Source organism: Harpia harpyja, chromosome 4 (genome assembly GCF_026419915.1).
Source record: "Harpia harpyja isolate bHarHar1 chromosome 4, bHarHar1 primary haplotype, whole genome shotgun sequence".
Classification (NCBI taxonomy): domain Eukaryota; kingdom Metazoa; phylum Chordata; class Aves; order Accipitriformes; family Accipitridae; genus Harpia; species Harpia harpyja.
In genome coordinates, this window is record NC_068943.1 from 29,041,188 (window position 1) to 29,055,618 (window position 14,431).

The 14,431-nt window shown below is 41.3% G+C and overlaps 1 protein-coding gene across 7 annotated transcripts in view; it reads right to left on the reverse strand.

The window, feature by feature from the left end:
• The window catches only part of ELF1 (E74 like ETS transcription factor 1), a 94,335-nt gene that overhangs the window by 21,326 nt on the left and 58,578 nt on the right, over window positions 1-14,431 (reverse strand). For 6 of the 7 annotated variants that reach the window (XM_052786044.1, XM_052786045.1, XM_052786048.1 and 3 more), the window contains 4 exons: window positions 12,797-12,895; window positions 12,261-12,435; window positions 4,022-4,129; window positions 3,244-3,408 (listed from right to left, as the gene is read on the reverse strand). In XM_052786044.1, the coding sequence (XP_052642004.1) occupies window positions 3,244-3,408; window positions 4,022-4,129; window positions 12,261-12,435; window positions 12,797-12,895 (547 nt within the window). The remainder of the gene's footprint in view (window positions 1-3,243; window positions 3,409-4,021; window positions 4,130-12,260; window positions 12,436-12,796; window positions 12,896-14,431) is intronic. The other variant, XM_052786049.1, reaches the window with a different exon arrangement.

Genomic DNA, 14,431 nt, shown 5'->3' on the forward strand with positions numbered 1-14,431 from the left:
GCATATAAAAGGATAAAGAAATACTGGAGTACATTTTTTAGCAGCTTTGTTCCACTCACCATTACTGGTTGCAGGAATGTCTGTTTTCCCTAAAATGTCTAGATGAAGTCACTCTTGTATAGATCAGCTTCTACTGCGCAAGAAGTCCCTCAGGGTAACTTTGGCTAAGTGCTTTTCTCCCCTTAGAGCTGTGTCATAGGAAGACTCTGTTGGGTGCTCATCTTGTTTCCCCTCTTGTACAGGTGTAAATTAAGGAGTGGGGAGTGTTATTTTGATATCATTAATTACCTTGTGTCCAAATGAGATCAGGTCTTAAAAGAAAATGAAGTGGATGAGGGCTCAATTAGGTCATGACTGAACTACTGCGATCACATATCATTTATGCACGTCTGATTAGAGATAACCTAGGCTACTAAATATGAATACTACTGCTACAGCAATTCTAGGCTCTCTCACTTCAGCCTAGACTACTTCAGGACATTCTATTTGGGCAATCCTCCACCAGAAACCCATCCAAAATTAGAAATCAGTGAAGAATGTGAAATTCGTTTACAGAAAGGTACTGATGCTACTGCTCTGTATCTGGGCTAGAGATACTTAAGCTGATGGTTTTAGACTACACTGTGAGCTATAATCTCCAGGCACTGACTGATACCATCACAAAGACAGTTAACAGAGACATACAAGATATGTTTCCTTTGTTTAAAAGAAGATATTTTCTGAAAGCACATTAAGCATTAGCACGCTTCCTCCTTTGGTTCAATAGAGCATGAATTTGTTACCTTTCAGAGCACATCACTAAATTCCTTTTTAGGAGAGAATTTTACAAAGAGGAAGAATGAAGAATGTGAAAGAGCTAAGCCTTATGGGGAACTACCGTAATTTTGTATAGCCAATTGAATTTATAATTTCAATTTCCTATTTCCACTTTCCTATTTCCATGGTTGCAAAAACACTTCAGGTTAGAAATTTATGTTACAAATTAATGTGATATTTAGACAGCGAGATGCTCATCCTGATTAAATATTTTACACCACACCAGAAAAAGTTCAGTACATTTTCTTGCACTGTTTTCAGTGTGTTTTGTTTAAAAAAAAAAAAAAGTATGTAAAAACATAATAAATAGTATATATCTAAAATATAACGTGTATATAACTTATGTGACCACCTGTTGCCAGATACCTCCCATAGCAAAAAGGGGACTGAAGGTATTAGTACAGCAAATTTCCAAGTTTCTTTCTCTGACATCCCTTTGTTTTTCCTGTCTTTCTGATCCGTAGTTCGACAGCTCAGTGCTCAGACACTCACGAGTACAAACATCATGCTGATCATGGGTTTGGAGTTGAGCAGATGGCTGGATACAGCTCTCCTACTGCAGCAGTAAGGCCCACAAGGAAAGGAAGTGAAATCACTTCTGCAGAACATTTCCCTGGAGGAGCTCCACGTGGCAGTGCCATTCTGGCTCAGTTAGCTGGCAATGCTCTGCACAATGCAACCGTGTAAATGTAGCTTATGGGTTATATATGCTAGAAGTCTATAAAATCATGAGTGGTGCGAATAAGGCAAAATGACCGCAGTCCTTTGCCGTGCCACAAAACTGACCAAAGGAAGGGAAACAGTTTGCACTTTAAAAAAAACCAACACAAACCGAAAAGAACCCCGCCCACACACTGCACGTCATCCTAAAGTGCACTACAAAATTTATACGATTTTGCAGCAATTGTTGTACACCAATGCCTTACAAATCCCTTGACATTTTGAAGTAATACTTCAGCATCACTCAGACCATACCATCTACCTCACGAAGTCTCAACTTCATTGAAAACTAGTAGTTAGTATAACACTAAGCTGATGCATCTTTTCTAGTATTTGTTCTATCTGATGTAACTGTCAAAACCAAACACGTTTGCTGTGAAGCAACTGGTTTTCTAACCTACAGCTAGGGAGGAGGAAGGAGTGGGAGTAAGCAGAAGCACAACATGAAAGAGGGTATGAAAGCATCAAGCCAAAGAAGTTAAATGTCTGGCGGACAGCAGCCCCTTGTTTTGGCCCACATAGCAGCCAACATTAAAAAGAAGAAGAAAAGAAAAGAACAAAACCAAAAAAACCAGTTTAAAATCCTCTTATAGTTGCTTATCTCACAGTAGTGCGCACAGCACGGTAATTTCCCCAGCAGCACTCGCGGGGCAGCTGCTGGTAAAGCTCTCCTCCACAGCAGTTTCAGTTCAGCTTTCTTACAGGAATCGGAGACTTCCCGACCCACACCCATCCCTACCAGACCTTGTGACACACACAGGGCTCAGGAGGCTTGCCCAAGATCTCCAGAGGCTGACGTGCTCTCTCTCACACATAATGACTCCCAACATTTGGAAGTAGCAGCAAAAGTAGCAGCAAAAATGCACTCTCATTCAGCAGGAGTATGGCTGGGTAGCAGGAGCCCTGTTCTGGAAGGCTTTTATTGCACAGGGGAACCTGTCAAAGTACTCATGCTCTGAGTCAGCCCTAGGATTAGTTCCAGAAATGTAACTCTCTTGGTTTATTTTTCCTTTGTTTAAGTTTGTTGCAAAAGCACCTCACATCTGCCTGCACTGCATGACTCTTTTCCACCGCAGACATCAGCTTCAGGACCTCTGGTAGGGTCCACACTCAATCAGGGTGGGAAAACAGGAGCAGAAGGTCTAACACCACTTCATTACTCTGGCACAGCACTGAATCTAATGGAACATCACTCAGTGGACACTGTGTAAATGTTACCTACCGCAAATGGGACTAACACTTACTATAGCATGCAGCTATTTAAAAAAACGTAAAATTAAACCGTTCATATTTAAGAAAAGCTAAAAAACCCTTCTCATTCTCATCCCATATTCTGAACAGATCAAGCATCTTTAGTTGAAGCTAAATAAGAGCTAATTAAAGTACTTCAGGATTCACAGTTACAAAAGCTCTATAGCTTGTATTGCAGTTCTGCTCTGAGGAAGAAATTATAAATAGGAACAAGCAGAGATTCATGTTTCCCATGGGATAAGCCATCATTGCTACCTCTCCAACATCATTTGTATCTAAGCACCAGCATTTGTGCTCACACTACCCAGTAAAAGAACGCTTTCTCTGTATGTCTAGCTGAGCCCACTCAGTTATTTTGGGCTGACACCCAGAATGGTTCCAGACACCCACAGGGGAGGCGAGCGTGCCACCCAGTGCTCTCCTACTCCAAGCCACTGTTCTCCAGTAGTATCTTACCTTTTTTCTTCTTTGGTTGTTCGAATTCTGGAGTCTCTGGTGATTCAGCATAAGGGTCTGGCGCTTGGTGAACCTCCACCACCTCAGGGATCCCGTCAAGCGTGACTGACACGTGTGTAATAGGAGCCACCATATCATCATCTTCAGTTGTGCCAAACATAGTTGCTTAAGGAAAAGGGACAAGAGGAGTATTTTCACACAACCACAAGGACTTTGAAAAGCTATTTTTTTTTACAGCAAAAATTTAAACACAGAATAAAATAAAACTATGACACTTAAGGCCTTCATGGGAGAGAAGACTAGTTCATAATGGAATATATGCACCAACAACGTTTTACAGAAGCAGAAGCACTATTAAAATAGAACAATATAATGATAAAACCCACTCCCTCAAAAAGTGCAATTATTTAGTGATCACACATTTTTACTCACATTTAAAGCAATCTGCAGATATAAGTGTATATTCTTTTATCTTGGCAACATAAAGACTAATCCTCTATCAGCCAAACAAAACACTGCAATCTAAACTACCCGACTTCATTCACACCTTCCCTCTGTAATTTTCGATTCTTTCCTTACCTGTTCAACTCTGGCATGGCAATGAAATCCTTCACTGCATACAACACTGGATTTCTGATATCCAAACTATGTACGTAAAGGCTACCTGGAAGCAAAATAATCTTACCAATTCCATGCAACCATGTTGCACTGAATCCCTCCTTCTTTCACAAATAAACAAGGCAAATACGGACTGGATTTGCTTTCATAAAAAACTTACTTATTCTTTTTTCATCCAACATAGGACCAGGGGAGTCCATATTGAGAAGTGCTTCAGCAGCCTCGATTGTTTCCATTGTTTCATCTCCATTATGACAAGATGCTTCGACTAAAAGCAAGAGAGAAAAATTAATTCTTAACAAGATACAAACTGGACTTAAAGCTTAACATGGTATTTACTCCTATTTCATTTCTAGAAAAAAAAAAGCGGTAAACACTGTCTTCTACTAGATGAGTAGTAACAGGTTAGCTGGGGAAAAAATGCACACTGAAATATTTATTTATTTCATTTATTTAATACAGTACATTTTTCAGATTGTATGTATTTAAAAAATAACAAAACCAACACAAACCCTTTGTTTCTGCCTCATCTTTCTAACCCCTCTCTTTGCTGATCGAGCACATGCAGTAAAACACAATACTCATGAACCCTAAGAAATATCACTACCACAAACAATATTCCAGACAGTATCCTTTAAAAAAAGCAAACCTAATTTCTTCTTATGGTGGACCAAAAGAAGTGAATTCCATAATTAAGAGATGTTCACCAAAAATATCCTGTTATTTAGCCTGGAGGACAGACAAGAAAACATTCCACAAGTTCAATTAGAGAGCATATGATCTGAAGGTGTAACTGAATCCTAAACCATTCAAATCCATGGGTATTACAGGTAGGGCTAACAGTGCAGGCTCCAAGAACACAGTGGAAAGCAAAGGTAACACATGAAAAACAATACAGAGGGCTGGCAAACTTTTCAAAAACTTTGACTATTAGACAATCTCTCATCAATCTCATGAGGGTGGTCATTAGACAAATCCAAAGCTCTTGAGCATTAATTTATAATTAAGGTCATCTGAAGCTACGCACCAAAAAAATCCAATAAAATATCATTTTGCAAAATAACAACTGTCCAAGAAGATAATATTGGTTTGACTGGAGGAGTACCTTACCTTACCTTTGAAAAAAAAAAAAAGGATTTTTTTCAATATAATTGTAGCATGACTAACAAGTTAGATGTTAGTTCCAGCACCTGGTACTGTAAACCTGTAGAACCGTTTAACACGTTCTTTTAGAAATTACTATTTGTTGGATGGAAATGCACGGGCTAGGCTGCCTTATCCATTAACACAAATTTGAAGCTACCTTGGGGAATTCACCTGCATCTATCAAAGCCATACAAAGGGCTACATTAGTATTCCCCTCCCTAGGACACCAGTGAACCTCAGTTACTTTCTCAGTCTGGTCATGAGTCAGCTTCACACCCTCTCTCCCTGTTTAGCTTTGAGGAATTTGGGGTGGGGCAGTCACAAAAAAACAAATTAAAAAAAAAAACCAGACAGACTGACTGACAGAGCAAGCAAAAATGCACCATAAAACACAACACAATGACCTTGCAACACCTCTTCTTCACATAAAAGCAACAGGTTTATGGCAGAATTTCTGTACTTTAAAGAAAAAAAAAAATCAAAATACCACAGTAACAACAAAGTGCCCAGCTCACTAGCACTAAACAATCACACAATTAAAAAACCAACCAAGCAAAAAATCCCCAGTTTCACCCCAAATGTTTACAGCTTCAGCAATCCTATTATTAGGAGAGGTCAAAGACAAGTGCATACATTCACACATCAGCCCTACCTCCTCCACCCAGCTGTGATTTACAGGCAGCGCATCGAGCTCAGGAGAAGCCTCCTTACCTTCTGGATTTTTTCTTGACCTTAGTCTTACCATGCCCCAAGTGTCAGAGGCTCAGGCTACGACAGAATGAAGCAGACGGGTGTTGGGAACCCCTGACCCACACAGCAACTTACCCTGTTGTGTACAGGACCCCCTTCACCCCACATCTTGCAGAGACATTCAGACAGTTAAGGATCTGCGCCTTCTGGCTGACATCTCCAAACAGGCTTAAGAAATGAGAAACGCAGAGCTGGGGAAGAGGACAGCGTGAAGAGAAAAGGGGAGGTAGTGAATACGGACTAAGGTCCTGGCTTGGGAAGCCATAGAGCGAGAAGGGGCAGCAAACCGCTGACACTTTTGTCGTGCAGCTTGCAGGCTCAGGAGCTCAGCCCCAGAGCATCTCAGCCCCAGGAGCCAAACAGCATCCCTAGGGAATGTCTGGCCAGCTGAGAAGGAGACAGAACCAATGGCAGCCCATGGTCGGCAGGCACACTCACACTTGGCCTGGCAGTGCCGACTTGATCACTTCTGGTTGTAAGTTTTATCTGGATGGGAACTTTCCATACCATCTACCAGCATAACAAAGACCACGATAAGGATGTCACCCTAAATATAGGCACACAGCACTGCCAAAGCAGCTGTCACCAGTTCTGGCGTTGTTTGAATGGAAACAAAGGTAACCCGCCACAATCCAGCTCAGCCACAGCCATTGAGCAGGGCTGGTTTACGCTGCTACATACAATTTAAAAGCCAGCAGTGGTATCCCCGGGTTCTCAGTGCTGCAGGCGGGGAGGAGGGAGCAGCCGCTGTTTGCTCCTTCCCTGGCAAGAGCTGTGCAAGGAGCAAACCCGCCTGCTTGCTTTCAGGTGCTGAGGTGATGGAGCAGTCAATTCTTCACTCGGAATAATGGCAGGCGAGGCAGAGGACTCCAGCTTTACATCGCTGTTACACCGTGTGGCTAGAGATCGACCATCCATACCGAAGACTAATCAAAGGAACTTTTAATAGTCATATAAATAACGTAAACGTAGAAATTAATATAATTTGATGCTCACGAAAACTATAAGGAGCGCCAACTATCTGTCTATCCACAGACACAGAATGGCAAAAGTAAGTTTCTTAACTACATTAATGCCCGTGCTAACACCCTTCAAGCCTCTTAGAAGATGACTTCACAAGGTGGTTTGAGCCAAATTAGTATTTCCCTGTTGCTGAAAAAACCAGGGCTGTGGTTCTTCCTCCCAACTCTGCCGCTGGTTCATGATCCAAACTCCTGTGACTTAACAGAAGCCAGGCTTCACGGTTTTTTGATCACGCAGCGAGACAATTTAGTTTTATAAAATGGCTGAAAAGAAGTTTTTGGGGTATTTCTGGGTTAGCAAGTTGAATTCCAAGAACTCAAGAGCTAACACAAACAAGGTGTGGAGCACCGCACAGAAGAGATGGAGGGACACCTCTCTGTCCTACTAGCAGCAGGATCCTAATTCGTATCACTCCACTTGGGACAGTGCTTGGAGATAACCAACTCAACCACCAAAGGCAAGTTGGTGTCTGTTATTTTAGTTTTTCTCCTGATGTTGCAGAAAGGTATTCCTATCACTGGCAGCTATGATACAGTCACAGATTTAAGAAGAATTGGGATGAAATAGCTCATTTGTTACACTTCCGCAAACTCGGAGCTGAAAGAATGGTGGGGGGGGAGGTCATATCTGAGAAGCATCAGATTTCAAATGTTTTCTTAAATGGTAGAAACTTTAAAAAAAAAGGAAAAAAAGAGGGAAAAAGAAGGAAGGAAAAAAGGAAAAAAGAAAAAAGGGGGGAGAAGAAAGGAAAAAAGGGGGGAGAAGAAAGGAAAAAAGGGGGGAGAAGAACGGAAAAAAGGGGGGAGAAGAACGGAAAAAAGGGGGGAGAAGAACGGAAAAAAGGGGGGAGAAGAAAGGAAAAAAGGGGGGAGAAGAAAGGAAAAAAGGGGGAGAAGAAAGGAAAAAAGGGGGGAAGAAAGGAAAAAAGGGGGGAAGAAAGGAAAAAAGGGGGGAGAAAAAAGAAAAAAGGGGGAGAGAAAAAAGAAAAAAGGGGGAGAGAAAAAAGAAAAAGGGGGGAAGAAAAAAGAAAAAGGGGGGAGAGGAAAAAAGGGGGAGAGGAAAAAAGGGGGAGAGGAAAAAAGGGGGAGAGGAAAAAAGGGGGAGAGGAAAAAAGGGGGAGAGGAAAAAAGGGGGAGAGGAAAAAAGGGGGAGAGGAAAAAGAAAAAAGGGGGGGAGGGGAGGAAAAAGAAAAAAAGGGATGGGGGAAGGGAAAACCACACCCAAAAGTAGCTTCATTTTTTTTCTCAGGGTACTCTACAAGTTCTTGTTTATCTGAGTAAGCCACAAATGTAAGCCTCTGTATCTGCATGCCAATTACAGCCCAGTTACTGTGAATCGAGGTTCGCGATGAATCAGCACTCGCCGTTAGCGCAAGGCTTGCCCAAACACAGCTTTCTGCTCTTCTCACCTGGCGCAGGAAGAAACTATGCCTCACGCTGGAAGTTCCCCGCCTCAGTCCAAAGTCCTGCTTTCCCTACTCCTGCCTAACGTCTTTTTTGAAAGCTTTACACCGCTTTCAACGATCCTGTCCTGCTCCCATTGCTTCCCTGGCGGCCAGCAGCTCCATAGAGTGTACAACGTGAGTCCTTGTCCAGGCCAAGATAAGGGCTATGCTAGTCACAGCTGTGTTTAAATTCACTGCTGGTTTTACTATAGACAAAAACAGGGACGGCAGAGCCTCAAAATAACGTCGGAAGAAATCTAAAGTTGCTAAAAGTAGAAAGAGAACCATTAAGCATGGACATAGCCCCCTTCTGCAGAATAGCTGGCTGTTAAATTTAAGCAATTGCTTTTTAGTATCAACTCTGAGCTGATTGTTAATCAACACTGGAAAACCGAGTTTAAGAACACGGGTATTTCAGGAGACCTACACATCACCCTTCATCTTCTTTTTTAAATAAGGCTTTAAAATTTGTAAAGAAAATTATCTCACTGGGGAGCTATATGAAAAAAAAACTGTTTTTAACCAGATGCTACGTGCAGCAGTGAGTAATTTCTTTACAAAGTAATTGAAACTGTACCCGTTGTTTTTACAACTGGCATCTCATTAACTCAAAATCCTCACGGATTAACACTATGAAGTTCAGTTTCCACCTAACTACTCCTTTCGACTTCTTTGTAGCATCACAAATGATCACCAGAGATGCTGGGTTTGTGCAGGACTGCAGTACCTAACATCTCTTTGCCTTCATTCTCCTACCTGACCAGCTTGGCTTGTGCCATGAACGCTAGAGCTTCACTGAATGTACAAGCCAAATGCTACCGAACTTCGAAATGCTGTAAAATAAATTCTGAACTGGTTATTAAGCACCGTTATTGATCTGTGAAAATGCACACTTCCATGCTCCCTATTCAGACTATGGCACAGGGCACCTAAGCACAAATTTTCTGTCCTTCCTCTCTCATCCCCCCCAAACTGTCTTCAGTGCAGCTGCTACCCTGATCCCATGAAAACAACAGCAGAACAGGTGAACCACAAAATGGCAGAGTTTGATTAACTGTTATTTTTCTAAATTAAACTGGCCAGACATGGCAAAGTTAAAAAAACCCCAATAATAATAACAATTAAAAAATGTTTTCGGAAGTTACATAATCCCATTAGTTCCTCCTTCCTGTGCATCTTATAAACATAATTAGTCACATTAATAAGGTACATAAAGTATAGCAAATTGTACCATTCGACAAGTTGGCGTAGAATTTATTCTGCACAAAACGTTATCTCCTGTATTTTTCAGAGAAAAAAAAAAAAATCCGATATTCCCTTTAGAGATAAAACTTCATTCAAGGCCAAACGCTCCAATTTATTTTGTTAATCACTGTTTACTACATGATGGTTAATCATTTAAAAACCCGTAATATTGGCAACAAACTGACCATATAAATTGCCACCACAGTTTTTGCAGGGAAAAGTGCTTTTAAAGAGGAGGGCAATAAGGCAGGTCTGCCTATTCATTATAAAAAAAATTACAGCCTGAGCACTAACCTAACTAAAAAGCTGGATGTTAGCCATCTTTCAGCAGGGTTTCATGTGAAACAGATGCTGTTATTGTTTTCTGCAGGTTATAATTCCTACTACAGTAAGTAATCACCAATGTGCGATAGCTGTGGTTTTGAAGGGCTGAAGCTACATCCTATAGATGGAAAAACCTACCAGTGTCCATCATTCTGCAGATAGATCCCTAAAAACTATTTGCTTCAGTTTCAGCAGACCTACTGCTAATTTCTGTTAGTTCAGGAGAAGACAGAAACTTAACGTATGACAGAGTAATAAAACAGTATTGAAAAACTGGTAACTTTAAAAAAACCCAAATCCTGCATATTAAGCAGCCATTTCTCAGTAACATTTAGTCACAAACAATGGTGGTTTCAGTTTCATTTTGCTGTGAACTTCAGTCTTACGAATATTTTAATGTGGAATTAGTACAATCTTCATAATGCCTGATCCTCTCTCAAAGGCATAACATGGAAGTGACTGAGAAGACTGGTACAAACGTCAAAGAGCAAAACAACGCATTTCACTGTTGAGACCAAACACGCCCCATGGAAAAAATCAAGAAGGGAACTTCAAAGAAGGGAGGAAAGAAAAGCAGCTGAAAAATCGAGGTGGGAAATTTCAGTTACGATTAGCCCCATTTCAGAGGCAGCCTACGGCAAGCCTTGCTTGAACCGCGTCTCTTCCGCAGCAGCAGCCTTGCAGTGCAAGCGGGCAGCTGCGGCCGCAGCTGATGCTTGCCTGCAGCGGGCAGGGAGCTGACGGGGTGCTCCTTCCCCAGTGTCCCCTCCTCACCTCCTGTGGGGTGCCTTCGCACCCCTGGGCCCCCGAATTCTGCCCAAAAATTCTGCCAGAAACCGGGGGCTGAGCTGCCAGCGCTGCCTGCCGTGCATCCCGAGCAGGAGCTTTCAGCAGCGGTGCTGGTCCCTGCCCGGCTGGGCTTGTCCGCTTTCCTTTCCAAGGAAAGCTCACAGCATGCACAGTAGCTAGCGGGATGGAGAGTGTGGAACAGGTAATTAGTTAACATCTCCTTCACAACAATAATCTCTGCAAAGTGGCAGCTCTGGTTTTCTAAGGACTTTACCTTTAAAGAAAAGCAGACTGCTTGAACTACAATGGATGATGGGAACAATACCATACTTGTCTGCCTCCAAAGTATCCCAGAAACCCTTGGACACCATCGGTTACAAGGATTACATATTTTCAGTCTCTGGCAGCAATCTGCAAACCCTTCTCATGTGACCAGCAACAAAAAAAACGTTAACAAGAGCATTCACAAAAGTGGAGTTTCACAATTACTCATGCAAGTAAAAATTCACACACAATATATTACAGTCAATATGGATTCATAAAAACAATCCACTATGAAAAATTCACACAGCCGCATTAAGTGGTGCTTAAGTAACACACTGAGGAAATGCCAGTTGCAGTGTGAATAATTAATATGAATAGCAAGTGAATACTTGGCAAGAGGTCATAACTTGAAGTAATGTTTAAGTATGTAAAACCTTCTTGAATAATCAGCTAACTTATTTGTATGGTCACAGTCTGTTCGCAGATAATTCACTACTAAGAAAAAAAAGGAGTCATTTTTATCAGATAAAACCACTTACTGAGAACAGCTCATGTCAATTTACTCTGTGAACTGTTCCTGATGTCAAGTTTTGTTGAGTTTTGCTTTTGCTTTTGGTGGTAAAAGATTGTATCAGAGTATGCCTTTGGAAATGTCAAAAGCATGATTGAAACCAGCAAGCTGTCTCCAGCCCTGGAGACAGTCCAGGTGTGGAGCCTAATGGCTGAAAGAAGATGCAGAAACAGATCGTCTCTCTGTGAAATATCTACCCTACCTTTCAGACTTGTTCTGCAAAAATGCTTCAAATACGTGCGTTCAGTGAGGGGTTCTTTTTTAAATATGTGACGCATATTTGAGCTTTCCTCTTGAGAATTTTTTTGTGTTTGGGGCTACCTTTCTAACACAATTTACACAGAACGTGTATTTTAGGCATTAATCATTATTAGAGGTCCAAAACAAATACTATGCTGAGAATACTTACATCAGTAAGTCACAATAACGTGCACATTTTATGGCTAATTGTATACCCTCAGGAAGCTAAAAGCAGTACGTCTACTCAAGCCGCATATTCCTGCTTTTTGGTATGTACATTTACTTAGGTACGCACCAACCATTAAATAACAGCAAACAAGTCCTACAAAGAGCAAAGAAAAATCTTTTTGGTACTCTGAGCAGGACCCTGTCTTCTTCTCTGTTGATGGATGAAACTCTTGACCATTATCAGCTATGCAGTTGGGATTGCAAGCCACCTGCTAATAGTATTAATGCCATTTTCTCTGTCTTGTACTGAATTAACAGCATTCAATACTACTATAATTTTGTTTCCTGTTGGTTTTTGTCATCAAGCTTTTTTCTACCATTAGCCACAGCCATCTTGGTGCAAAAACATGACACAGAAATGTTTTTATTGCCAACCTGTGAGGGTGATATCATCATCTTCTATGATTTGCTCTTCTGCGACATCCAGAGAGCTCTCAGTGATCATGTCACTAGGTTCATCCACACAGGTTAAGCCAGAGTAGTTATGTAGAAGGTCCGCGCTAGGAACATGCTCCACGATGACAGCAGGGAAAATAGACGGATCGCCAAGCTGGGGGTGGAAAAAAAAATAATTACAGTAATGGTAGTTAGACTACATCCAATCTAACCACTTACTGATTAATACTTCAGCAGACCTATACTCCATCACTTGAAGATGAGTACAGGAGGGAGTACCAAATAACAAGGTGATTTTTATCACATAAAACCAGGTAGCAGCAGTGTCCCATTATGGGCCAGAGGCAGAATCTCACTGTAGTATCTAATACATTGACTTCACTCCAGTAGGTAATACCAGACTCCCACGACATCATTCTGCAGCATAAAAGCTGACAATACAGAGGAGTGGCACAGCACAGTAAATGCTAAACTTTGCTGGCAATAATACTGGGCAAGCAACTTGCTGCAAGTACCTTAATCTTCTGCTTTTCCCAACAAGCTGGGGGTGAGGGAGTCCTGTGGCTGTCAGGACTGGATGCAGCTCTCACAGGCACCAAGTTTCCCATGAGACCCTGGTTGAAGATCACTATTTTAGAGGACACTTGCTACAAGAGCAAGGGGTGTAACAGGGAGAGCTTGATAATATGGAGTGTAAATAGTGCTTGTAACAGGGAGTGCTTGCCGTAATACTTTCCCTAATTCTTATGGCTTTAGTCACTTGACATTACTTCCTCGCCGCTTTCCTTCCTAAGTCTGCTTTCAGGCATCACCCTTCTGTCTCGATGGTTATTTTGCATCAGATACAGAAAAAAAAGAGGCAGCTGGGAAAACAGAAATCAAGCTGACTGGTAGTAATAAATAATAAGATGCACACTCTCTGAAAAGGCAACCATTCAACCGGAAGAGGTTTTCAGAAAATACCATTTACTACAGACACAGTATTTTCCAAAGCGAGTCTTTTAAAATGTCATTTGCAGGAAGAAAGTCATAGCTGATGATAGCAGAGCAGGCTCAAAGAAAGTCTAGTGTAACTCTAAGGTTCTCTCACTATAAAAATAAATCACATTATGAATGTGGCAAGCTTAAAAAAAACAAAAGAAAACAAACAAAGAGTTGCTAAAACATGTTTCTGAGAAACCCAGTATATGTACATTTGGTCTCACCCTCCACAGAAGATCACAGATATGCACGGATCAAGCAGGTTTTTTATTTAACCACACAAGAAAAAAAACACAACCATATGATTATGAGCTTGCTTAGGGATTGCTCATGTCACACAGTCTTGCCACTACACACACCACCACCAATGGAAAATACTATCAGAGCTATTGGCTCAACACAAACAATGGCTACGGGAGTAAGCCTCTCCTAGGGAAGAGTCTGGAATGTAAATACTGAAAGTAGAAAGTGCAATTAGAATTTTTAAAAGACAGTAATTACCACTTTAATTTGCTCTGTGTTTTGTAAAACATGTCTCAACAACTGTGGTAAAGGGCAGTCAGGGAAATAGGAAGAATTAAGAAACAAAACTAGTATTTCTATGGGCTTTTATCATGGACAGTCTGCTAAACAAAAAAACCCAACAAAACCAAAAGCAAAAAAAACAACAAATAACCTACCTACTCTACCAAACATAAGCTTCAAAATAGAATAACATGGTGGAGATCAATAAAAACGAACAAAGGGCAGACCAGTTAGAGCCCTCTTGTGCAATGACGTTGCCAGATGATGGGTGTATATCGAGTCAAGCAATGGGACAGCTGCTACCCCACACCTTTGCGGTCACCTCTATCCAAGGTTGCATTTTGCCGGGGCTGAGAAACCAGGAACCATTGGTGGCCAAGAGGTCCCTGCTCCTCCTCAGAAAGAATCATGTTCACATTGTGCATCCTGTTTGTTTACTGACCCCAACATGCCTGATCCTATTTGCTTCCAGGCAAGAATAAACAGACAGATTTCACTAAATAAAAGCCATATCAATTAAAAAGATAAAGCACTGTAAAAAAAGAAGAAAATACTGTATACATTAAAAAAAGGGTTTATTTTCAACATGTTCCATAAACTAGAAGGAAGACAGTCCATTACAGCCTCATTACTGAGATACAATT